Source organism: Zingiber officinale, chromosome 1A (assembly GCF_018446385.1).
Source record: "Zingiber officinale cultivar Zhangliang chromosome 1A, Zo_v1.1, whole genome shotgun sequence".
NCBI classification, from domain to species: Eukaryota; Viridiplantae; Streptophyta; class Magnoliopsida; order Zingiberales; family Zingiberaceae; genus Zingiber; species Zingiber officinale.
This window is the reverse complement of record NC_055987.1, coordinates 134,107,202-134,133,588: the sequence shown is the minus strand read 5'-3', so window position 1 is coordinate 134,133,588 and position 26,387 is coordinate 134,107,202. Positions and strand designations below refer to the sequence as shown.

The 26,387-nt window shown below is 40.5% G+C and overlaps 3 protein-coding genes across 3 annotated transcripts; 2 read left to right on the top strand and 1 right to left on the bottom strand.

The window, feature by feature from the left end:
* The first annotated feature begins 9,115 nt into the window (after positions 1-9,115).
* On the top strand, positions 9,116-10,023 carry LOC122010124. The gene has a single exon (XM_042566539.1). The coding sequence runs from the start codon at positions 9,202-9,204 to the stop codon at positions 9,679-9,681; it is 480 nt and encodes a 159-aa protein (XP_042422473.1). The 5' UTR covers positions 9,116-9,201; the 3' UTR covers positions 9,682-10,023.
* Positions 10,024-10,971: 948 nt separating this feature from the next.
* Positions 10,972-12,425, top strand: LOC122010117. Its single transcript, XM_042566525.1, has one exon. The coding sequence runs from the start codon at positions 11,748-11,750 to the stop codon at positions 12,234-12,236; it is 489 nt and encodes a 162-aa protein (XP_042422459.1). The 5' UTR covers positions 10,972-11,747; the 3' UTR covers positions 12,237-12,425.
* A 3,955-nt stretch (positions 12,426-16,380) lies between these two features.
* Positions 16,381-26,297, bottom strand: LOC122034234 (plastid division protein PDV2-like). Its single transcript, XM_042593395.1, has 2 exons — positions 25,984-26,297; positions 16,381-17,419 (listed from the first exon to the last, which is right to left on the bottom strand). Exons 1-2 carry the CDS (start codon positions 26,167-26,169, stop codon positions 16,784-16,786), a joined length of 822 nt encoding a protein of 273 aa, XP_042449329.1. The 5' UTR covers positions 26,170-26,297; the 3' UTR covers positions 16,381-16,783.
* Between the last annotated feature and the right edge of the window lie 90 nt (positions 26,298-26,387).

Here is a 26,387-nt window from a genome sequence, read left to right as displayed (position 1 = left end):
ATTAAAGTATTATAAAAATATTATTGATTTTTAAAAAACAATACCAAGATCAAAGTATTACTGATAAAAACATTACCTTAGTTGATTTTGTTCAGAATCTGAGTTAGACGGACCTCCGGATGAGGTAGATGAAATGTTGACTGAATCGCGATGGGAAGGGGGTGTATGCTGAGATGACTTTTATGTTCAAAAGTCCTCTGGTCAACGCTACCTATACCCAGCGACCAGATTGCCACGGTCCCTAGTATCCCGATGCTCGAGGCAGATCCAACGAATATATAAGTAACATGTCAAGATATAAAATAATGAAATGCATATAGGATATGAACGGAGAACATACCCTGGCCCAGGGAGGCGCCCTCGGATAGATCGGTGAGCTAGTCGGGACGCTGCTCGAGTTGTCGTGATCCGGAAGAGCAGATGACTTTGAGCAGGATAAAGAGCTGGATCTGACGGCATCCAGTCGAGCGCGACCTGGATATGGAACACGACACGCAGATCGGGACCTAACAGCAACACGTACACCGGAATATGACATCAACATGTAGGCCAGGATATGATATCGTCACACAAGCTAGGATATGATATCGTCACACAAGCTAGGAGATGATAGCGACACGCAGGCCGAGATGTGACAACGACACGAAGGCCAGAACACCACATCGGCACAAAACTAGAACACGCTAGCAAGGTGCATTACGACGGTAGCTCGGGGGAGGTTGGATCGCATCAACAATGCATGAACGACATGGAAACAAGGGCTAGACCGACATTCACTACAAAAATAATTATCAATAACGACTGAATATTCCGTCGGTATTTGAGATTACCGACGGAATTTATGACATCGGGAGTCATTTAGTTGGTAATGCAATTTACCGACAGAAATACAATTTCGTCGGTAATTACCGACGGAATTACATTTTCCGTCGGTAAATTTAACGACTGAAAACTTGTCCCGTCGATAAAAAAGTAAACGACAACTAACAAAAATTTCCGACTGAAATTTATTCAGTTGGAATATTCCCGACGGAATTACATATTCCGTCGGGAATATATCGCAAAATTTACTGTGCTACCGATACTTTACCGACGGAAACCACAATTTCGTCGGTAAAAAATTGAAAAAAAAAATTAAAAAACTACTCTAATTTTACTCATTTCCCATATACAATTTTAATATAAATACAAGTCATCATAAGCAATGGCATCACAAACACAATTTATACATATATCACAATCCACACAATATACTCACAACATGCAACAAGATCACAATATAAAATAATCCGAAATCTCCAAAATACAACATACAATACAATACATAAACATAAGTGAAGGACAAATACAAAATTTCTAAAATACAATACAATCCAAGTGTCAAGTGCTTACAATCATAAGTATCTAAAAGTAAATAAGTGAACGACAAATACAAAATATCCAAAATACTTAACATGATACATCACTTATACATATATCCAAATATAATCCTGTAAAAGTCAAATACAAGAGATTATGATTAGAATGAATCGATGTAAATGTAATATAACTCAAACATTGTAATATATAACTAATTTTACATGTAAAAAAAAATACCTGGATTATATTTTGGATATCCATGCAGGAGAATTACAAGGATGACACATTATACCTCATTCGTGCTTATGCTCATGCTCATGCTCATGATGCCACATCATGTGGTCAGCTGTAGCTGCAGATGCATACAAGCGTTGAAGTCTAGCAGTTAATGGAAAATAATACATCACTTTCCAAACAATATTTTTCCTCTTCTTCCCTGGTATGCGAGTACGATGCTTAAAGCAAGAGTGAGTACAGATTTTACATTCATTCAGATCACTATTTTCATTCCAAAATATCATGCAGTTGTTTATAAAACAATCAATCTTCTTTACAGGCAAACCTAAACCTTTGATCAATTTCTTTGTTTCATAGAAGCTATCAGTCATTATGTTATCAGCAGGGAGCAACTCTGACATCAATTGACAAATGCCATCGTAACATCTTTCAGAAAAATGATGTTCTGCTTTCATATTTAATAACCTTGCAGTAGCTGATAGTTAAGAATGACCAGAAGGAATGTCTTCTCACACTTCTCTTTCACTAGCCTTTAACATTCCATATAGTTGGTGATATTCAGGGGTTGATATTTCATCTATATTCGAATAATCAACTACATTCATCGCATCTTGAACCATTGATTGCTTGAAATATCAATATTATTTGATGCTTTAGGAGTGGTAATAGTAGTCCCAGAAGACAAACCACTAGAAGGCCCAATTGGTTCATATAAATAAGGCTCTTCGTGACAGTACTAATTATAGTAATTTGACACAAAATCATTTCTACATATGTGTATTTTTACAGTATCCTCATCACGAAAAGATTTATTTTGACATTTTTTATGATTGCACGGACACCGTAACTCAGTACCATTCATATATTCTAGATGACTTTTAGCAAAGTTCACAAACTGTCAACTTCAGCAATAAAATTATCTCTGATAAAACCATTGTCTAATCGATTGTACATCCAAGCTTTGTTCATATACATTGTTACCTGATGATATTATAATTTGAAACATTATTAAACTTGTATCACTTGAAATAAGTTTAAATAAAGCATTATGTGCACAATTTCATCTCACGATCTTTGTATCATATTATCGAAAATCTCCTCTACACTACAGCAAATAAATAAAACTAATATACACATGTTGTTGCTTAGAGCATCATTAAATAAAATAACCATACATATATGAAAGTAAAACAAATCTAATATATAGAATAATGAACATGCAGCAAATAATGGCCATGATATGCACTCCTGCGGTAGCCCGCATAGACGTGAGCAGCCCCTGCGGCTAGCTGAGAGTAGGTCGCAAGCAACCCCTACGGGCAGCCGTGAGTAGGCGCTTAAAGTGGCCAGCCATGAGCAGGACTCTGCGGGGGCCGCGAGCAAGCCCCCGCGACTGGCCGCGATTAGGCAGCAAGCAGGCGCTGTAGGCGCCTGCAGCGGCCAACCTCTAGCAGTCAGCCTGTGGCATGCCGCAGACAAGCACCTGCGGCGACCGACCTCCAGAAGTGGCCCTGTGGCGGCCGACATGCCGCAGACAAGCGCTTGCGACGGCTGGGTTGCCGTGGTTGGCCCGCCGCGAGTAGACGCCTGCGGCGGCTGGCCTGCCGCGAGCAGGCCGCGACGGGCGTCGTGGGTGTGAAAAGGAAGAGATGAGAGAGGAGCATACCTGAGTCGCTGGTTGCGGATCACAGTGAACGGGAGAGGGCACAAGGCTACTGGACGTGGAGAGGAGATCGTCGACATCGGAAAATCGCCGAGAGAGGAAAAAGCACGGGGCGCGCAGAGAGGAAAGGGAGCTCCCGTGCCATAATTTTAATCTACGTTACCGACGGAATCAGTCTTTCGTTGGTATTTTTTGACGGACACTTAATTCCGTCGGTAACTGCCGATAGAAACTTAATCCAGTCGATAAAGACCGACGAAATTAATTTTCTGTTGGTAACTTTTCCTCCCGCACCCGTTAAATTAAAACCCGTTAACTTATACTCGTTAACCAAAGGCATTTACCGACGGAATTAATAATTTCGTCCGTAATATCAGGAACCTGCTAACCTGGAACTTGTAAATCCGTTGACCCTAGGGCGATTTTCCGACTGAATTTATTCCAGTCGGAAATTATCGACTGATTTAAAAAATCAGTCGGTAATTATCGACGGAATAACCAATTCCGTCGGTAGTCTCCGACTAATTAAATTCAGTCGGTAGTTTCCGACTGAATTAAATCCAGTTGGTAATTTCTGACTGAATTTAATTCAGTTGGCATTTACCGACTGAATTAAATTCAATCGATAATCCCATCGTTATTTGTAGGAATTTTTGTAGTGATTGAGCCTAAGGGCAAGGGCGCTGGATTGATGTCGGACCGAGGCAATGGGTCGGCCAAGGCGATGGGTCGCAGGAAGGTGGCTGTTGGGTATGGAGCGAGGAAGCCTACGAAGGGGAGTTGATGGCACGCGTGAGGGAAAATGGACGTGTGTCGTGGGACGACGGAAGTAGCACCGACACCCTATGTCAGTGTCCGAAAGCCTATCCGGCAGTGGAGGCAGTTGCTAGCGTGAGGTGAGGCAACGACGGCGACATCAGCGTTGGGAGGCAGCGTGTGCGAGAGCGAGGCGACATGGGCGGCGACGAGCATTGGTTCGTGTGAGGAGGGTGGTGGCATGCGTGAAGGAGAGAGGCGTCGAGGGAGATGGCGTAGTGGCGTCGGCGTGGAGAAGAAAGGAGGTGGTCCAGAGGCGGTCGTCGCTGGCGGATCTCCTTGGTGGCGGCGGCGAGAGACGAAGAAGAAGCCTCTTCCTCGATTTCTAGTGGCGGCTAAGGAGAAAACCAGAAGGAGGAGAGGGGGAGATGGCGTCGAGGAGAAGGAAAGGAGAGGAGCGGCAATTGGCGCCGACGAAGAGCGGAGTGTGATGGAGAGTCGTTGGTTAAGTCCCCTGGTGGCGGAGCGAAAACACGGACCCCCTTTCACGCGTGAATAGTGCATCCCCTTTTCTCCAAGTCCTAAACAATGATTTGACTAAAATAACCCTCTCTTCCTCTCTAATTCCCCCCGTCCTTAGAACATATCCATATCATTGGTATTGTTGGAAAAAAAAAACACCTTGATGCCTAATGTTTTTAAAAATCAACGTCATAATGGTGGTTGGTATAATTAAGTTGTGATACTGTTTTTTTATAAATCATCATTGTTGTATGCAATCATACACACACATATATATATATATATATATATATATATATATATATATAGCTTTGGAATAGGATTGCATTGACTAGTGCGGGACAAAGTTGCTACCATATCATAAAGTAAAGATTCGAATCTCGATTAAATCGAGGAAAAAAATAGTCCTTTCCATACTAACTAACTACAACTTTCTAATTTACCTCCTTACAGATGACCGTTGAACCCAACGGCGGATGCAAGGGGGCGCGAGGGGGTGCGGAAGCACCCACTTGCTTCTGGAAACAAACAATAATAATATAATTATGATTAACAAATAAAGGGTATAGTTTTAATTTTTTAAACTTAATGGAACTTTTCTCAAAAGTGTCATTAAAAACACTTTTCCCTTTTCTTTCTCATTCACAACTTTTTCAGCCGGCAACCATTTTCTTTCTTTCTCATTCCCGAACTTTTGGCAGCGGCTTTTGTTTTCTTTCTTTCTCGTTCCTGATCCTTTTTCCAACAACTTTTTCAGCAGCCGAACCTTCTTTTTATAAGTCAACTCTTTCTTCTTCAAACTAAAAATCCTAATCACACTAAGAGGAGATGGGATCCTCTGTCCCATTTTCTTTGTGTCTCCGTGTCCCATTCACTATCGGACGGACCACATCAGATCATGCATCCTTAAGATCTGACATGATCTGATATGATCTATTCGATCAGTGAATGGGTCCCACGAGGACATGAAGAAAGTGGGACAGAGGATCCCATCTCCATTAAGAGATCTCATTATTTCCCCCTCTTCGGTCTTCTCAAACCGTTGCCCTCATCTTTGTTGCCTCTTCACTTCGTCGACACCTCACGCCAGTGACGCCACTACTGTTCGTGGTTCGCCTGTTCCGTCGACGCCGCTGCCACTGTCGACGCCGGTGATCCTCCACAACAAGCAAAATCTCTTCAATTTTAGGTGAATCTTGTTCCTTATTTCATCTAATTTCTAATTTCATGATTTATTCTTGGTAATACTTTAATTGTTATGTTGATTGCATAAATTAATAATTTTGAGAAATTGACATATGTTATGGAGAAATTTTTAAAACGAAGTATTGAGTCTTCTAAGAATTCTATGGAAGAAAATAGTAAGAAAAAATATTCTCGCGTTGAATTCAACCCGGATGATGTTAGTGACCCAGGGCTATGCAAACCAATTAATGAATTTGATATTTCTATTAGAGATGAGATTCGAAGAGAATATTTGATTAGAGGACCTTGTCAACTATTTGATCATAGTTATCCCCAAGATAATTTAGTAAAGAGCATAGAAGTTTTCAAGTTGCTTGATTTAAAAAAATTTCATGGTTAGAGTACAGTATATCAAAAGATGCAACTTTTTATTTTTGGTGTTATCTCTTTAAAAATTCTCATAGAAGATGTCTTCTTTGAGCACCCCTCTAAAATTTTGTCTGGATCCGCCACTGATTGAACCGATTATGTGGAACCGTTAAGTGGGCTACCATATATATATAAATATAACCATAAATTTGAAAAAAAAATCACTAAGTTTTTTCTTCTTAATATTTATCGTGGTAGAAAATTACAGTAACAAAAAGGAAAATCTATTTTGGGAACAAACAGTCACTTTCTCCTTAAACATGAGCGGCCCTCTCCTTGACCCCGTGGATCATCCGAGATGACATGGGGCGGAAGTTACTGCAAGGAGGTCGCCGGGCCGAAACTCAGTGGCAACGGGGGAATAAATCCCCTATCCTTGTATCCCATCTGGTCCGTCCCATGTTAGCTCGGGTGCTGCGATTTATCTCCCTCATAATGACCGTGGGTCCAGTTGGTGGGGGCCCTGGGGACGAGGATTTCATCTTTTTGCTACAATGAGCGGCCCTCTCCTCTCTATCTCCGTTCATGAGGTGAGTTATCCTCTAAGTTAAACAAAACGGTCACTTTCTTCTTAAACATCAAAACATCGATCAGTGAGTCAGTCCTTCTCCACCCTCATCTTAATTTGTCTGCAACTGCAAGCTCCGCTAGAAAATATTTGTCTGTGCGTAGAAAATCTCTATGAAACTGTAATGTATACGAAGTTTCGCGGGGACAACAATTATACAGCATTATTTCATGGTTGTTGAAGGTGCGGACCCTGAGTTGGAAAACGGATCCTGCATCGATTGCTTGCTTCTGCCTAAAGCTGCACGCAGAAGAGTTTTATGCCACGGGGCACGTGCCGACAAATCCCAGCAAATTGTGCAAGTGGTCCTTAAAAAACAGCCAGGACACGCAATTTGCAGATCTAAAATGACAGCTCACTGCTGCACGAAAAGAACGTGTTATTCTGTTTGTTGTTTTTTTATATATTATTCATAAATTATGTTGCCCTAAACTTTAATTTTTTAAATAAAAGAATATCCAAAAGTTTTGCCTTTATGGATGTTAGCATTCATAAATCATAAAGTAAATAATATTTGGTAAAAGTGCATGGTTGAATTAAGTAAAGACTAAAGACACGTCTAATTTAATATAAAATTATTAAAATAACATCTATTTATATTCGATATACGTATTTTAAAAAATCGAATCTTAAAAAGAAGATAATCTTCAATATTTAATTCTATCTTTAGGATTTTTTTTAATGTTGTAAGATTTAAAAGGTCATCATATGATAAAATATTAAAATTGTATTCATTATAGAATAGTCTTGAATAAGATACTTTCTCTCAATTTGATCAATTAGTCTATCATCATTATTTGTCTGTCGATTTTCTTAGATAGAAGGATCGTGATCTTGTCTAGAAATATTCATTGTGAAAGGTTAAGATTATACTTGAGGTATAATGAGAGGATAATGACAGTGATAGATGTTGAAAAATAAAATGGATACGGTGGTCCAATACAAAGCATAGTTTAGAAATATTTAGAACGTTTTCAAGGTTGAAGAAGGATATAGTTTTTTAATTATTGTTAAAATAATAATATGACATTGATATTATATTATGTCAATAAACAAATTGTTTATATGTTAAAAATCAGATCTTAATTTAAAAAATGATTAAAATTAAGGCGTTCCAATCGATTAATTAGCCCACGTTAAAATTGATGCATTTTAAAAACTTCCGAATAAATGAAAAAAGGAGGAATTTCTCTAGTATTCGATATGATGCATGTCCTCGCATCACATTTAATATGACACAACGCAACGGCAACATCAAACCCCTTAATTCCCATAAATCATTGTAAATTGTTTTATATCTTTAATTAGGTGAATTAACGTTACAAATTCGGCGCGGTCTAATGTTTCCAATAGTTATATTTATTAAGTAAATTTAATTTTGTTTGACCAAGCTTACTTATTCTGCTGATGGGAAAACACGTGAAGTTGAAAAAGTGAGAAGGATTTTAAAGCAGAATGAAGAATTAAACAATTAATATATAATTCATTCAGTAGGAAACGTATCGTATTTGTAGAATACAATTGGATACACAATTTTTAGCTTTTCAAAATATTTGGTCAAATTCATAAAAGTTGTCCAAAAGGATGAATCACCTAAATGTCAAAGTGGTCGGCTAGACTGGTCAAGGAGACTTTTCCCTAGTTGTCAATAAGTTCTGTAACACGAACAGGCACAAATAGTTGTTTCTGGGCCCAGGTTGTTGGGCTTTCACTGCCATCATCTTTTTGGGCCGACCCGATCAGGCACGTAGGCCCATGATCATTTGTGACGACCGAGACAGCTTTCACCGCGAAACACCAGATACGCATCTTTCGCATGAGAGTGACGAGATTTTGAGAATTTAGACGTTTGTTACATTATTAAGTAAGAAACATGTCAAGGCGAAGGAGCACTGGAGAGCCGGTGGGTGGCGGGACAAGGGAGGCAAGTTAATTGGCAATTTGCAGGACCAGCCACGTGGCCCACTCATCTTCGGCCTGCGACTCCCGAGGAGCCTGGTCGTTTCTGTGCTTCCTGATGCCTCGCCAGCTAGCCTGGCTGCCGCCGAGCCACGCCATCACTCTTCGCCCTTCCAAGTTTACCAAACTAGCCCTCTCCTGCAAAGCCGGGGAACGCCGACACCTCGCCATTCGCCATCCGATGACTCATCCTTTCACGGACTCGCACGCGCACCGTGTTGCGACACGGTAGCGTTGGGCAGTGGCCAGTCCCTGGTCATGTAATTTCGACTAAATCGAGCACCTAATTCGGAGCCCCAGCAACTGCTCGTTACCCGACCCTCGGGTGTTTTGATCCGCGATACAGCCTGTCAAGTCGATCGCTGCACGACAAAATAGTCCACGCCTGCTCTGCTACTGCTATATATAAAAACTCAACTAGCTTCGCATCCCAAGAGGTCGAGCAACGCATCGGCGATCGGACGAAGGTCCCCTTCTCGAGCTAGTATTCTCGTCGGCATTGCCTTTTCCTCGGCGGCGATTGATGGGGAGCTGTCACTCGAGCGAGGCCTCGACCGTGGCGTCGGCCGCTGCGACGGCGAAGGTGGTGCTCTCCGACGGCGGGCTCCACGAGTACCCGAGGCGGGTGACGGCAGGAAGCGTCCTGGGGAAGGACGCCGGGAGCTTCTTCGTGTGCGATGCGGACGAGATGGAGATCGAGGGGTTCGTGCCGGCGGTGGGGGCGGAGGAGGAGCTCCTGCCGGGGCAGCTCTACTTCGTGCTCCCGCGGGCGATGCTGAAGCACCCGCTGATGGCCGACGAGCTCGCGGCGCTCGCGGTGAAGGCGAGCGCCGCGCTGGTGGGGAGATGCGGCAAGGGGGCGTTGGCGCCGCTGGTGTTCCCGGCGGCAAGTGTGGAGGACGGAGCCGGCGATCGGAGAAGCCGGGAGAAAGGGCGGAAGAAGAGGGCAAGATCTGGTAGAGGGAGGAAATTTGCGCCGCATCTGAGCGCCATTCCCGAGTAGAAGAAGTGGAGGGCAAATCGGAGATCGTATTTTCTTCTAGAGCCTAGAGGCCGGGAGAGCTGCTGGTTGAGCTAGAAATTAAGAGTCGGGCAACGAGTACTGGAACTAGGATTGCATGGAACGATCGGTGTGGGCTTTCGACATCATTAATGTTGAGCTGACGATGGACAAACCATCGTAACATTGTACATAATAACGGCAGGAAGAAAGCGCTAACATTGTATCGGAGATCTCTCAAAAAATATTGTAAGGAGCGACGTCGCTCCTCTGTCGATTTAATTCGTGTGTAAGAAATTGGTGTGCGACCAACAATGAATGAATGATTTTTTTTTTCTCTCGAAATTGACAATGAGCAAGACGTCATATAAAATCGGAGCCTTAGATTTTGTTTGTGCCTATGCATTCAAATTCAAAAAGAATATATAAGAATACATTTCAAAAGTAATCTAATGTATTTATTAGCCATGAGTTCGTACAATTCCATGTTTCGTACGGTTTATTAAGATTGTTAAAGCCGGTTTTTAGGAAATTGGACCACAGAGATGGAGTTTTTATAATCTTGTCTCAGATCTAAGGAATTTCTTCATCTCACATCTAGTATTATCGATCACTAATTAAGCTGAAGGTCATCCTTCTGACTCTGAGGCACGAAATCACCAGACTTCAAGAGCCAGCACACTCAGGTTGTGTATCTTATAATGACGTACCCTTCTATCAATTGATGATCCAAATTTGCATTCCTAGTCTCTTCTATCAATTTCTATCAATTAATATTTAGTTGATCAAATTTGGGTCAGTGTCTGTGGGCTGTCATGCATTTTAAGAAACAATTAAAATACCTTAGCCTTTGGCTTTCACATGCGTAATTCATTAGCCATATTCAACTTCCATCACCCATGTTCTTAAAGCAACCTAAAGCTCCAATGATAACTCTCTTTGCAGATTAAATACCATTTAATCTTCCCAAAAGATCAAAGCAAACAACAAAAGAGTAGTCTCTCTCTCAAGTCTCATCCACGTATCCCAGCATATAACACGTGTGTAATTTTTCATTGGCTGCCCTGTTGGCAATGCGGTCCTACATTTGTCAATTATCACATTGCTGGTCACACGATCCAATATGGCTGATGGTCACTGCCCACTGGTCACCGACGTCTATATATATATAATTAAGGAAGTTTCACAGAACACAGAACATAGCCACGGGAAAAAAATACCCATCAAAAGATTCGAATTCTACGTTGCTTAATTAACGACGGGGCCAATAAATAAACAACGGTGGTCGGCTCGGCGACAAGGGAGCCGATTCAATTCGAGAAATGGTAAGCGGCCGGGATCAATCACAAACCCTGTGGCGCATTGTTTAGGCAACCTGTCCCTGCCGGTGGCTCGCCCAACACACTGTACACGTGCTTACACCACGGCCGTACAGAGTCAACCTGCGCCACCATCACCATTTTCAAAAACCAAATTGAAGCAGACCAAGCTGAGCCCCCGCTCGGTATGGACCTGGGCTAGATTGAGTCGGCCAGGATCCAGCCAGATTACAATCACACGAAAGCTTAGTGGACTTCAGTCTTCACGTATCTCGCCAACTAAACGAGTCCAATGACACCCCCAAACGGGGAGCCAGTTTCTATCTGCCAATGCTGATCGCGTATGCCGTATTAATCGGCACAGGCCGGTTGTCAACTGCTTGCTTGGCCGTATTAAGACAACCAAGTCAGCTTCTTCAGAGGGTATCGTTGTCATTATCCGCCCAACCAGGTCTTCCTGGATTCTCGGTGTCCTGTGACTATGTGGACTAGACGCCACAACATGAGCTGTTCCAAGGACACGCCAGGCTGTCATACGCTCGACACGCGACAAATTTGTCGCGCCCTCTGTATCAAGCTCGCGCTTCGCGGGCTTCATCGCATCGCCTCCACGGACAAATTAAACGGCGAAAAAGAATCAGAAATAGAGAACAAAGAAAAGGTCAGCGATTACCTCGACCAGGCCGCCGTTCGATACGTCGGCATTTGGTTCTCATAGTCGTCGGCATTTGGTTCTCATCTTCATCGGCAATGGGGGGCTGCGCCTCGTGCAACGCCGCTGTAATGACGGAGATGGAAGGGACGGCGAAGGTGGTGTTGCCGGATGGGGGGTTCCTTGAGTATGACCGGTCGGTCACGGCGGGGAGTGCTCTGGGTAAGGACTCATCGTGCTTCTTCGTGTGCGACGCGGACGAGATGGAGATCGGGAGATTTTTGTCGGCGGTGAGCGTCAGCCAGGAGCTCTGCTCGGGGCAGCTCTATTTCGTGCTCCCGCGGTCGATGCTCAACTACCCGCTACGCGCTGAGGACCTTGCGGCCCTGGCGGTGAAGGCGAGCACAGCGCTGATTGGCGCGGCGGGGCTGTGTGGTCGTCGGGCAGTGGCCCCGCTGTTTTTTCCAGTGGATAACGCCGATCGGAGGCGGGTGGAGAAGGAGAAGCAGGATTGGCAACGGAGGTCGCCGAGGAACGGCATCAAAGGGCCAAAATTCTCGCCGGAGCTGATCGCCATTCCAGAATAGATGCACCTCTGCCGTGGACTTTTGCAGTTCCGTGCCGGCGATGGATCCGGTTGGTTGATCTGGACCATAACGTAAAAATGGACATACATACTGTTAATATACGATGAATTAGGTTTTATTATCTATTTATATTTTCTTTTTGCTATGTAAACCTAAGTTTTTGTAATACAATTTACTAGTCTCCTTTTTGTGACTAACTCTTTCTCTCCTTCACTTTGTTACCGTTTACATTCTATTTGCATTCTTTGGTTAGTTCTCATGGCCTCAGAGTAAATCCATCTCTCAATCTCCGCTCTTAGTGAATCGTGGAATAGTTTTATTTTTAGAATTATTTGAGGCGGCTATAGAACAATTGTATTTTCTTGAGTTTCAACTATTGGATCGCCATGAAATTTTGAGAGAATGTTCTTCACATCCAGAGATACATTTCGAACAGTAAAAATCAGATTTTGAGTTTTTTAAGTCCACTTGACGACTAAAAAACATGACTATTAAGTTTTGGTTACGCTGAGCTGTCGACCTCTACGAATCCTCAACGCAAGGATGCCTTTTGCAAATAGAATTGATAATCCCTAGAAGAAATCTGTAACTTCCAGTCCATTATTTCAAGCAGCAAGGTGGATGTTATCCTCAAAAGTTTTTGTTGGAGGATTTTCATATGACACAGATGATCAAAGTTTGAGAGAAGTATTTACTAGTTTTGGCGAAGTGGTTGAAGCTCGATTTATCATGGACAAGGAAACTGGGCGGTCCAGGGGATTTAGATTTGTGACATTTACTTCTCGCGAAGAAGTCTCTACTGGCATTAGTGGCATGGATGGAAAGGATGTTCGTAGGCAGGGGGACTATATGTATTAGAAAAGCTGAAAGTTCCAAATGTTCCTGGTTTGCCCAAAATCATCACAATTTATTGTGATAATAGTGGTGCAGTAGCAAACTTGAAGGAACCACGAACTCATAAGGCGAGTAAACACATAGAGCGCAAGTACCACCTGATACGAGACATCGTAAAGCGAGGAGAAGTTGTTGTCACAAAGATTGCATCAGCGGATAACCTGGCAGATCCTTTCACTAAGGCCCTTTCGGTGAAAGCTTTCGATCGGCATGTTGAAGGAATGAGAATCAGATGTATGACAACATTTATGACAACATAGTCTTTTAGTATAAGTGGGAGATTGTTAGAGTATATATTAAAAACCTAGCTTTTTGTAAATATTTATTTTTGAAATAAAGAATCACATTGGTCAAATGTCTACATTTATATGCTAAGTGCGGTTGTTCAATTAATTTATATTATAGATAACATGGTGTGTGGTGCCACATACAGAAGATCATGTTATCAATTCCTTATAAATTATAAACAGTAGCTCATGATTAAGATAGAAAGGAATAAACCATTGGAATAGTCGTAGTGTAATTTGGTATTAGTTTATCTTAACTATAAAATTACACTAGTACACTCAGAGTGTATTGAGCTGAACCATTTAAGGTAAGTTCTTTTTATACTGACTGAATAAAAGAACAAGACCTTTGTTATTATGGAAGTGTGTGCTCTTAATCATGATATAATAACAAACACATATATCTAGTATTTATTTATTTGACTTATCAATAGGTGAGATTTAATTCGATAAATCAAGAGACCCGATAAGTTGGGAAATGATATTATTTATAGTGCGTGTTGTTGATTATAGAAGGAAACTGTGTCCTAGTAATCTAGGTTGATGATGTCCCCAAGAGGAGCTCATAAGGATTGTCATGTAAACCCTGCAGGTGGACTTAGTCCGACATGACGATAAGGTTGAGTGGTACTATTCTTGGAGCTAGATATTAATTAAGTGAGTTGTCAGTAACTCATTTAATTAGTGGACATTATATATCTTAAACACAGGGAGACTAATATACTCATGATAAGGAGGAGCCCAAAATATAATTTGGGATTGGTGTAGTTGTTCAATAATAATTCTTTAGTGGTATGAATTATTATTAATAAAATTAAGTTGGGTGTTCGGGGCGAACACGGGAAGCTTAATTTTATCGGGAGACCAAAACTAATTCCTCCTCTTGGTCCCTATCGTAGCCTCTTATATATAGATAATTATATCTACCAAATACCCACTTCCTACCCACCCTTAGGTGGCTGGCCAAGCAAGCTTGGGCCGGCCAAGCCAAAGGCTTGAGCCAAGTAGGGTGGCCGACCATAGCTTGGAGCCCAAGCTTGGTGTGGCCGACCATATAAAATAAAAGGATTTTATTTTTAAAATATTTTCTTATGTGGATACCATGATTTTAAAAGAGAGTTAAAAATTTAAATCTTTCCTTTCTATAGCTTTCTACAAAAGATTAAGTGAAAGGTTTTATATCTTTCCTTAATTGTAGTTAAAAGGAAGATTTTAATTTTTTGATAAAACTTTCCTTTTTTGTAACTATCTTCATGATTTAAAAGAGAGTTTTAAAATTAAATCTTTCCTATTATAGTTTCTACAAAAGATTAAGAAAAGATATGATATCTTTCCTTATTTGTAGATTGAGAGGAATATTTTAATTTTAAAGAAAACTTTCCTTTTTGGAAATCATCCACATGTTTTAATGAAAGATATTTTAATTTATAAAATTTCTTATTATAACCAACCATGAAGGGAAAATTAATAGAGAAATTTTTATTTTAAAAATTTCCGGAAACAAATAAGGAAGTTTTAATTTTGTGTTTAAAACTTGCCTTATTTGGAGCAATTGATGTGGCCGGCCATAATAAAGGATTAAAGGAAATTTTAATTAAATTTTCCTTTCATTGGTAAAGAGAATAAGGAAGTTTTTATTAAAACTTTCCTTATTTGCCAAGACCAAGGAATATAAAAGAGAGGGTAGAGGTGTCTCACCTAATAACTTAACATCTATTATTCTTCTCTCTTTTCTTCCTTGGTGTGGCCGACCCTAATCATCTTCTCCTCTCTTCTTCTTGTTGCCGAACCATATCATCTTTAGGAGTTCTTGTGGTGGCCGGAATTTACTTGGAGAAGGAGAGAAAGAAGACTTTGCTCTTGCATCCCTTGGAGCTCGAAGGTTGGTGGCCAAAACTTGCAAGAAGGAAGTTGTCTTGGTGGTTCTCATCTCGGTAGATCGTTGCCCACACAATGTCCGAGATAAGAAGAGGGATACGATAGAAGATCAAGAGGTTGTTGCTTATAAAGAAAGGTATAACTAGTAATTCTATTCCACATCATACTAGTTTTTTCTTTGTATGAATTTTGAAATACCAAACACAAGAGGTATATGATTCTAGGTTTCGAATTTGTGTTCTTTTCTTTTCTTTTTCGATCTTGTGATTCGATTGTTCTTATTGGTTAAACCTATGGTTATAATAAGGAGATTGAATATTGAATTTCTTTAAAAGACTTTGTCAAGGAAGTGATGGATGATCTCATAACCAAGAAGGCCTAGTGCCTCGCCATGTTTAACCTGGAAGTCAATTTTAGAAATAAATATTTAATCAACTTTGTAATATGGGTGGACTTGAATTAATAATGTTAAGCATCGTTTGTGATCCAAGTTTAAACCTCTAAGAACAAATAAGTTAAATTTGGAATCAATAATGTTAAGTTTCGCTTGCGATTCCTAATTAAATTTCTAAAGAACACAATAGGTTGTTAGGAATGATTTAGGACTTGTATAAAATTTTTGTACAGGAAACCGATACGATATTCCGAGTATCAACCAACAATTAATATCAGAGCTAGGATTTACCTCTGTGTGTTTGGTTTTCAGTTTAATTATGCACATGTCATACATAATTTAGGCAAGATAATAATAAGATTTGCTAACTCTGTGATTGCAAGCTCTAACTATTATGACTTACTGATGTGCATAGATTGTATACATTCGTTTTGCATATTTTAACACACATTCACATATTTTGTACATGCTTTATCTATGCACTTTTGTACTTAAAAGTGTATCTTACTAAAATTATACTATAAATCATTTAGGATCTATCCTTTAAGAAACAGATGCACCACATTCAGTACCCATACGCCTTAGGCGGACACATCATGACAACAATACGAGGATGAATCAAGTAACTAGAAAAAGGAAAGTAACATTGAATCATCCCTTTCTTCAATTGCTGTATCAGTGAATATAACTATGGAACGAAAACAAAATCTTTATATATCTGGTTCACCACGACTAGAAGTTTTTAGTAGACACAAACAGAAATTAGTCATACAAATCAACATGGAACCAATTCCCCACCCCAAGCAGTTCCCCGAAGAGGGGCATTGTTCAGCGCAAGCTTCATCATCTCACCATCCTTCATCATACTCCAGGGCTTCACACCGTGATAATCAGTCTCCCTCCTATCATTTAAACTCCACTGAAAAGCACAAGAATTTTGGGGGTACAATCCTGAGGCGTAGTTGCAACGCGCATTTACCACTCACAATGATAGCCTAATTGCACTAATTTCCTGAAAGTATAACACTATTACATATACATTCTATGAAATTACTACAAGACATGAGGCAAGCAACTTAATATCTGGCAACAACTCAACCAAATCCGTAGCTTATAGTTGGGCTTGTAACATCTGGTTCAAATGGAACCTCTATACGCTCTTTCACCACACATCGCCCTTTCCCATTTTCAATAACCAAAAATTTCCCTTTGGGGCACTGGATGCCAACTTGAGAGTCCATTGGTGACTCTGCACCAGACAGCATAATGCCCTTGGATCTTTTCTTAATCATTGGTTTATAACCAGCTAAACCTAATATAGATATAATGCTAACAAATGTTATTGCTGATTTAACAACCAAACCAATGATATGGCCAATTCCATTTGAGGTCGCTTTTCTGCATTTCTTATGAGTGTCATATTCAGTTGTTTTGTCTTCATTCTTGTTGATAGTTATATGTCCATTGATAGTAGATGACTTCTTCACCACGAAGTGTGAACTGCCACCAATGTCATCCAGAGTAAACAAATCAGGAAGGTGGGTGGGATATGGAGGAAGGAAAAGGCCATCATCATGTTCAACTGCTTCACTAGCAAATGCTGCAACTTCATTAATAACTTCCAGCTTCTCCCCTCTGTATTCTTTAAGTTTGCCAAGCAATATTACTCGATTGCAATCAATCTGTGATAAAATAGATTCTCTTTCATATCTTTGTTGATGGAGCAGCGCCTAATAAAAAACACAAAATCTATCAGATGAGGAAGTTAACCTAATCTGCTACTAGTTCTCCCTATCTGCAACAGGCAAAATAGACATGCAATTGACAGATTCTTCATTTATTTTGAATAAGACGAAGCAAACAATAAAGCAATTCTTGATGCATGAATTACAACCGAGTATGCAGTACCAATGAATACCCAATGCTGTGATTCCCTGGAGCATAGTGAGCCTAACCATGCACAATCTACATTATTTTGTCTAAATTCCTATCCTCGAGTTGTACAGTAACCAGTGTTACAGTCAGAAAGTTCTACGAATTGTAAACTCAAACAAGATGATAAAAGAAGGGTCTTTAATATTATAGACCTGAATCTTGAGTGTTTAGCAAGGATGAACTCTATCATATTACAGCTTGCAATTTTGAACACACATGCTAGGAATTCAAAATATCTAGCAAACAGGCACTTGGAAATGCTATTTGATGGTTTGTTTTTCCGCTCGCTTGGGCTCCTCTCTAGGATGTGAGATCGGTTTCCCACCTTTTGAGATCCAAACACCCTAAGATGTAACACGAGATTAGAGCTTGGGCCGGCTTGCCAACACAACTCCTCCGACACTCAAGTCAGTCATCGAGCAAAGAAGGAAGAAGAAGACTAAAGAAAGAAGAGGATGAAGAAAAAAGCTATAGGAAAGGAGTCGCCTCTGCTTGTGAGAAAGAGAGAACCAACTTGCCTTGCACTTAGCTCCTTCCACTCTTTATAGTTTATATGACCCTCCATAGGGAACGCTCCCGTAGTCCATAAATTATCTGCTTGAGGAGTGGTTAAGGGACCAGATCCAACAATCATTACTTGCTTCTCCATTCATTGATCGGCACATATTGTTAACCAGAAACTTTGGAGCCTCTTATGCTCGATAAGACTTAGTTATATTGCTCAGCAGGACCTGATAATATTGCTCGGTAGAATTTAATTATATTGCTCAGCCGAATGGACGGGCATCGTAACTTTATTTTACTGTAATAGTGTGTACTATAGCATACGGGAATGTGAGTATTCGAGAAATCAATCTCATTTCTAGAAACACTATAGCTCCTCTATACTGTAACAATTGCAGTAGTACTATAGTATTTGAGAAATTGGATTGCTCGAGAGATTAGAACGACGATTTTGAGAAACACGATAGTTCTGTGTATTGTAGTATTAGTGTAGTCTACTGAAGAAATATTACTGTAGCAGAGTTTCTATAGTAATATTATTGTAGTAGTCGAGCAATGGATTGCTTGGGAGAACAGTTTGGCTTGTGGAGTAATTAACTATAGCAACCAAGCAATATATTGCTCGGAAAAATAATTTGATGGTTTTGGAATATTGTAGTAGTGTACTATAGCAATCGAGCAATATATTATTTGAAAGAATAATCCGATGGGTTGGATTGCATTGTAGCAAGATACTATAGTAGTGCTACTGCAGCAACCGAGCAATAGATTGCTCGAGAGAACAATCTGTTTTGTGGAGTAAGGTAATGTAGCATGATTATTGGAGCACTTACTATAGTACCGGAGAATGGATTGCTCGAGAGAAGATTCCAGCGACTTGGGATGCTTGGGAATAAATCCGAATACCATCAGATACCCCTCCTTCAGAACAAAGTCGAATAAAGTCTAATAAAAAAGTGTTTAAAAATACTTACCTCGGATAAATCCGGTGTAACGACCCGACCCTTTGGCCTCTTGGGTGGCCTCTTATGTCGTCGGCCCATTTGGCGACCTCTCATGTCGTCGACCGACGACCCTTGGCCGTGCCGTTACTCACTAGGACTTTCCACCCCTGGCCAGTGGATTTTTGCCTCCCTCAGGATTCGAACTCTAAACCTCCAGGCTTAAGTATTAGAGTTTATGAATCCTGGTAACCAAATGAGATCTCACCTCTAATACTTAAGCCTGGAGGTTTAGAGTTCGAATCCTAGGGGAGGCAAAAATCCACTGGTCAGGGGTGGAAAGACCTAGTGAGTAACGACACGGTCAAGGGTCGTTGGTTGACGACATTAGAGGTCGCCAAATGGGCCGCCCAAGAGGCCAAAGGGCCGGGTCGTTATAATAAAAAGACGTCTTTTTATTGTAACGACCCGGCCCTCTTGGCCCATTTGGCGACCTCTCATGAGACCTCCAGGCTTAAGTACTAGAGTTTATGAATCCTGGTAACCAAGTGAGATCATCTTACTTGGTTACCAGGATTCATAAACTCTAGTACTTAAGCCTGGAGGTCTAGAGTTCAAATCCCGGGGGAGGCAAAAATCCACTGCTAGGGGTGGAAAGTCCTAGTGAGTAACTGTACGGGCAAGGGTCGTCGGTCGACATAAGGGCCGACGGTCGACGACATGAGAGGTCGCCAAATGGGCCAAGAGGGCCGGGTCGTTACATCCGGATACCATCAGATCCCCCCTCCCCCCCCCCCCCCCCCCCCCCACATTTTTTTTTTCCCCTTCAAGTCAGAGTAGGAGCGTAGTCGAATGAAGTCCGATTAAAAGTGTTGGGTCGAAGAAGATAATCAGAAAACCAAGAATACCAAAAGTCTCATAGAGTCTCAATCGAGAAGAAGAGCTCAATCCCACTCACTGTTGCGAAACATAAAAAATATCGAAAAAATCCAAAGTATGATCCATCTCGACCAAGGAGAGAGGCTCAATCTCTCGATCATGGGGACATAAGAATATGGAGAAGACCATAAATTCGGCCAATGCCAATTAGGAATAGTAAGAATGTCGAGAAAAGCAAAAGTCCAATATGAGATAATAATAAGAATTCACAAAGAATAGAGGAGAATATATAAAGAGGATCAGAAGACCAATCAAATAAAGGAGTTTGATCCTGTGGTTGAAAAAATGACAACCAGAAATAAAGAATAATAATAATAATAATAATACCTAGTAGAAAATCAATCTGAGCAAGAAAATAAGAAAACAAGTAAATCCCTATCAAGGAAAGAAACTCGATTTCTCAATTACCGAGACATGTATGAATATATGAATGGTCAATTCAATTGATCCGAAGATAACTATAAGAATACCAAAGAAACTAGAAGACTCAACCCCGCTTAGGGATATAACCACACAACATATTACGATAAGAAAATTGCATCGGTTGAGAATACTGCCAAACATATTAATAAGATGACTGTTAAACTAAGAGAACCAATTCTGTTGGGGGGTATCATAGAGTAGAATGAGAAGACTAGAAAATTGATCCCACCGGGGATATTGCCGCATTGATTAATAAGACCATAAATCAAATCTTGCTCAAGAATATTATTGAGTGATGTTGATAGGAATGATATTGACTCCCATCTGGGGGTAATTTGAAGAAATCTGAGAAGACCATGAAACTAGCCCCCATTCTGATATATGATTAAATAATACAGTCTAGACTGTGATGGAAGAGTACAATTCAAAAGATACTAAGAGATAGGGGTTGTTATATTTGTGCTTGGAGGCTGTTAATATACTTATATTTGGTGCATTGACTGTTATTATTGGTCTTGGGACACTAGTTTATCTGACATCTAGGCCGTTACATTGATGCTTGGAGGTTGTGAGAATAGTAATACCTGGCACATTGGATGTTATTATTGGCTCAGAAACACTAACTATCTGGCCTTTAAGTCGTTATATTGATGCGCGGGGTTGTGAGAATAGTAATATCTGGCGCATTGGCCTTTATTATCGGCTCAGAAGCACTAGCTATCTCTGTTATATTGATGCCCGGAGGATGTGAGAATAATAATACCTGATGCATTGGCCATTATTATTGGCTTAGAAGCACTAGCTATATGGCCTTTAAGTCGTTATATTAATGCCCATAGACAGTTATAATATATTTAGCCCATAGATGATGATAATCTACAACACACATTTTTGAAACAACGTTAGATAGAATTATTAAAAAAGAAAGACGTATTTGATAGCAACATTTTGACGACAATCACAAAAAAAAAACTATTATGCCTTTGAGATAGCCATAATACCCATAGAGTGCCATAAATAATAGAAGTCAGTCCTGTCTCGATCAGGGATAGGAACTCAATCCTTCAATCTAAAAGATAATAATGAGAATCCTGAAGACAACATCTGAAAACAAAGAACTATCATGAATACCAGAGGACTTATTGAATTCAGACCGAGGATAAGAGCTTAATCCCACGATATAAAGAGCTGAGGTCATGTAGTCAAGCTGAAAACTTAAAGAGATAAGGCTAGTTGGCCAAGCTAACTTCATGTGGTTGCGACGAAAGCATTGAAAACGAGGGTCGAGCAACAAATGCTAAGGCCGAGTGATAACTAAGTGGATGAGATGCTGGTGTGAAGACAATGACCCGAAGGCTTAGGACGAGAAACCAATCCATGAATAAGTCCAGGTGTGAAGACAATGATAAGCCAACACTATAGAAAGAGTAAATATCAAGTTTATCTGAGGACAAAGAGCATAAAAGAGAAGACCTGAAAATTTCACAAAATGATTAGAGAGAATAATCACAAAATTAGAAAAGGAGTTCAGAAGAAGTCTTCATGATCCGAAAGGGGGTTAAGCTCAACGATAAAACTCTCCCTGAGAGGAAATGAAATTATGAGTAAAGGAGTGGTCAGTGAAATATCCCCATTTATTGTGACTAAATCTCTCTTTATTTTGCCTGCTTTAACAAGAAATCATAGGACTATAATTTCTTTTGTTCCCTCTAATCAAATAATAATGGCGGGAATGACTCCTTGTCCTATAGTATTTGCTGTAAAGAACTTCATGCCTTGAGCCTACATCCTGAATTGCATCAAGAGAAATTATGCCAAGAAACCCTGCTAGCTCACTAGAAAACTGATATACCTTTTACCCATACATATCTTGAGCGCAACACAACCAGTCTTTTGTTCTTGATCGATGATAGTCAAATCTGAGCATAAATAGTTTCAACATTGACCAATACTATGATTCCAATAACAATCTCAAAGAAAATATCCACCAGCCCACTAAACCACACAAAATGTGTTAAGGAGAATACTAGAAATTGAAAGAAATATGGCTTGCACCATCGCTGTGTTCATACATAAGCCTTTGATTATACAACTTCTGCTATCATTCATATGTGACACAGAAAAGTTCAGAAGTCATCAGATTTTTGTGTCAACTTCAAAGATTAATCTGCTGTTATTGGGAACAAATTACAAGGAAAGCCATATATCATTGAAAAGTCAAGGATCTCAAGTTTCCAGCAAAAAACACGGTGCTCAAAAATAATATCCTTACAGAAAGTTATAACCATTTTGATCGAGGCCTGCTGAAAATATTACTTGGGAAAGATTGCTTAGGAAAGATATGTTGCTCGAGAAAGACAGATTGCTCCGGAATTGGAAAGAGTCAATCCACGTTTTTGGTATTCTTGATGATTTTCTTGGAATTTCGTAAAGGTTGATGAGCCTTTAATACCCCTGCCTCGTTAGTGAAGACTCCTTGAGATTACCTACAGGGACTTCAAGATGTTCAACAGAAAATGCCAATTTTGATTTATGAAACTCCATGTGCAGCATCTGAATACATGGTCCAAGTAGAGGGCATAATCGGGAAACAGTGGAAAATAAACAGAGGATATCCAACTCAAGATTTTGCAATGCAGCAAAATATAGCAGTGTCCTATCTCTAGAAAATCCATACGGTCCGAGAGTCATTGTAGCCTATTAGAATTTTACGCTTCTCCGGGTTACTACAATGAATTGGATTAGGCAGGAAAAATACTTTATCTACTAAATGTATGAACTATCAGTTGATATTGTTATTAAAGAAAAATGATATTAAATGAGATAATGTGGTAATGAAAAATAAATGACTTATCTTGCAATGAAAATTCTTTGAGATTATTAGTTGATCCTTCATCATATGAATCAAGTCATATCGGACTTCTTAGGAGTTCTAGAGTAATGACGATGAGATACAAGACTGGATGGCAAGTTCTTGAATAATGGAAACACACCCTCTGTTAGAAAACCCCACCACCATTAAAGTCTGAGAAATAATGTACTCTTTCTGACATTGCCTCAAACAATTCATTTGCAACTTCCAATGCATCATCCTGGATATACCCATCAATCAACTAATTCCATGATACCAAATCTTTTATGCTCATACAATTGAATGATCTCCTGGCAGCCCTTATCCAACGAGCTCTTGCTTACATGACAATAATTGAATTGCCCAAGAAGACGTTCCTTTGGAGTGTCAGAACCAAGATGAGAGCATAAAATTGACTCCCTTCTCTTATCCTGTCCAGTTCAGAGTAAGCATCAACCATGACAGATAGTGCCATGGAATTGGAGCTCACACATTCTCTTCACATTTGCATATCTAAAACCATCTTTCCACATTCCACGTCTTCCACACCCTTGAATCATGGCCGTCCAAGAGACTACACTCTTCTACAGCATTCATCAAACACCTACCTTGCAATGTCAATATCACCACAGCCGCTGATAGAAGTTGATGAATCCCAACATTACAAACATGTCTGAATCGAAGCCAAATTGTACAGCCATAATATGGATTGAGTTTCCGTCACACAGACTTTCCAAGCTACATACATGCTTTCAACACGGTAGAGAAGAGGTAGCTATCATAAGGGGAACCTCTTTAGATGCAAGGTTCCTGCTTGTGATATCGAGAAAGAGAGAAAGATTGCCACCAATGGAAGCGTTCCTTCAGCTCCTGTTGGCGATAGCAAGAAGACAAGGAATAGAAAAATAGAAAATCATACGAGGGGAAGAAGACTCAAAGACATCAAAAGGTTTCCTTTGATTCGCTTGCCACCATATCAAGTAACATTAGAAGGTGGATGTTGGCGTCAGCTGGAGACTAGGCAGCAGTAGGTACTCGCCAAGCAAAACCAAGCCGGATCGAGAAACATATCGATCAAAAATATAGAAGAGGGAATCAATTATTTCGAGGCATCAATAAATCTCCATAATAATAGAGGATTAAAGTTTTTGAAATCTGACATGATGGAAAAATCCCAGATCCGCTCAAGGATGCTTGAACAATTTGGGAAGACTATCGGACTAGTTCCTTGCCTTTAACCTTTGCATCTCCACCTCAACATCATCTTTCTCTCGTTCGCATTCTATAAAGATAGACGAAGAAATTATCATAGCATTTTGTAGGATTTTCCCACAGACGGCGCCATTCTAATTGTTTCTTTTTCCGCTTGCCCAGGCTCCTCCTCTCCGGAACATGAGATCAGTTTCCCACCTGGTAAGATCCAAGCACCTTAAGATGTAACACGGATTAGAGCTTGGGCCGTCTTGCCAGCACGACCCCTTCAACGCTCAGGTCAGCCATCAATCAAAGAAGGAAGAAGAAGAAGAAGACTAAAGAAGAAGATGAAGAAGAAAGCAAAGAAAGGAGTCGTCTTCGCTTGCGAGAAGAAGAGAACCAACTTGCCTTGCACTTATCTCCTTCCACTCTTTATATGGCCCTCCGAAGGGAACCTCCCTGTAGTCCATTAGCTCTCTTCTTGAGGAGTGGTTAAGGTACCATATCCGACAATCGTTACCTGCTTCTCCATTCATCGATCGTCACATATTGTTAACCAGAAACTTCTGAGCCTTTAATGCTCAGTAGAACTTAGTTATATTGCTCGGCAGAATTTAATTATATTGCTCGGCATAATGGACTGGCATTGTAACTTTATTTTATTGTAACTGACTGTGGCGATGTGTACTATAGCATACGGGAATGTTAGTGTTCGAGAGATTAATCTCATTTTGAGAAACACAGTAGCTCCTTTGTAATGTAACAATTACTATAGCATTGTAGTATTTGAGAAATTGGATTGCTCGGGAGATTAGAATGACGGTTTCGAGAGAGACGATAGCTCCCTGTATTGTAGTGTCACTGTAGTAATATTACTGTAGCAACAGAGAACTCGGGTGGACAAGCTGGCTTGTGGAGTAAGGTATTGTAGTAGCCGAGCAATGTATTGCTCGGAAGAATAATATGATGGTTTGAAATATTGTAGCAGTGTACTATAGCAGCCAGGCAATATATTATTTGGAAGAATAATTTGATGGGTTGGAATATTCTAGCAGTGTTACTATAACAACTCTACTGTAGCAGTCCTACTGTAGCGCCAAGCAATAGATTGATCAGAAGAACCATCTGGTTTGTGGAGTAAGGCACTATAGCATGATTGCTGTAGCACCCGATAATGGATTGCTCAGAGAAGATTCTAGCGACTTGGGATACTTGGGAATAAATCCAGATACCATCACTATGGATCCGAATACCGCTAAAATCATTTAACGGAACTAAAAAAAAATATAACACGAAACCACTAGGAGATGGAATCATGATGTAGATGAATGAATTGAGCAAGGAAGTGAGAAAGAAAAATTGACAACTTGTCATCTTCGAATCTTTCATTAGTGCGCAACATGTCAAAGTTGGGTTTTTCTCGGTTATGCAATCAAAACCCTAAATAAATTAGTACTCAAAGTTCATCCCGGAATTAGTCCTAACGAATACAAGAACAGGGTTGTACCTGCAAAGCCGCGAGCTGCTGCTCCAACGAGTCGAGGGCATTGCGGATAGCTACAAGGCCCTCGGATTCATCCTCCACCGCGATTAGCCCACAAGCGTCGCCACCGCTTCCGTCGATGCAATCGCTAACCTTGGCCCGCAGCTCAGACGCTCGAGCCAACACCAAACCAATCTCTTCGCCCTCCATCGATCGACTCCCCAGAGCGAAGGCTAGGGATTTGGGGGCAGTGAAGATGCCTGACTTCTGCTCTGGCGATCTCCGACCTGCACCACATGTTCATTTGTTCGCTTGCTGCTGGAAGGAATTTCTAGAAGTCGGGAGAGTCGCGGAATGGTTTCTTGACGGATCGGATCCATGATTTCCAGTTAACCCATTATCCACTTAACGGGCCGGATCCATTTCTG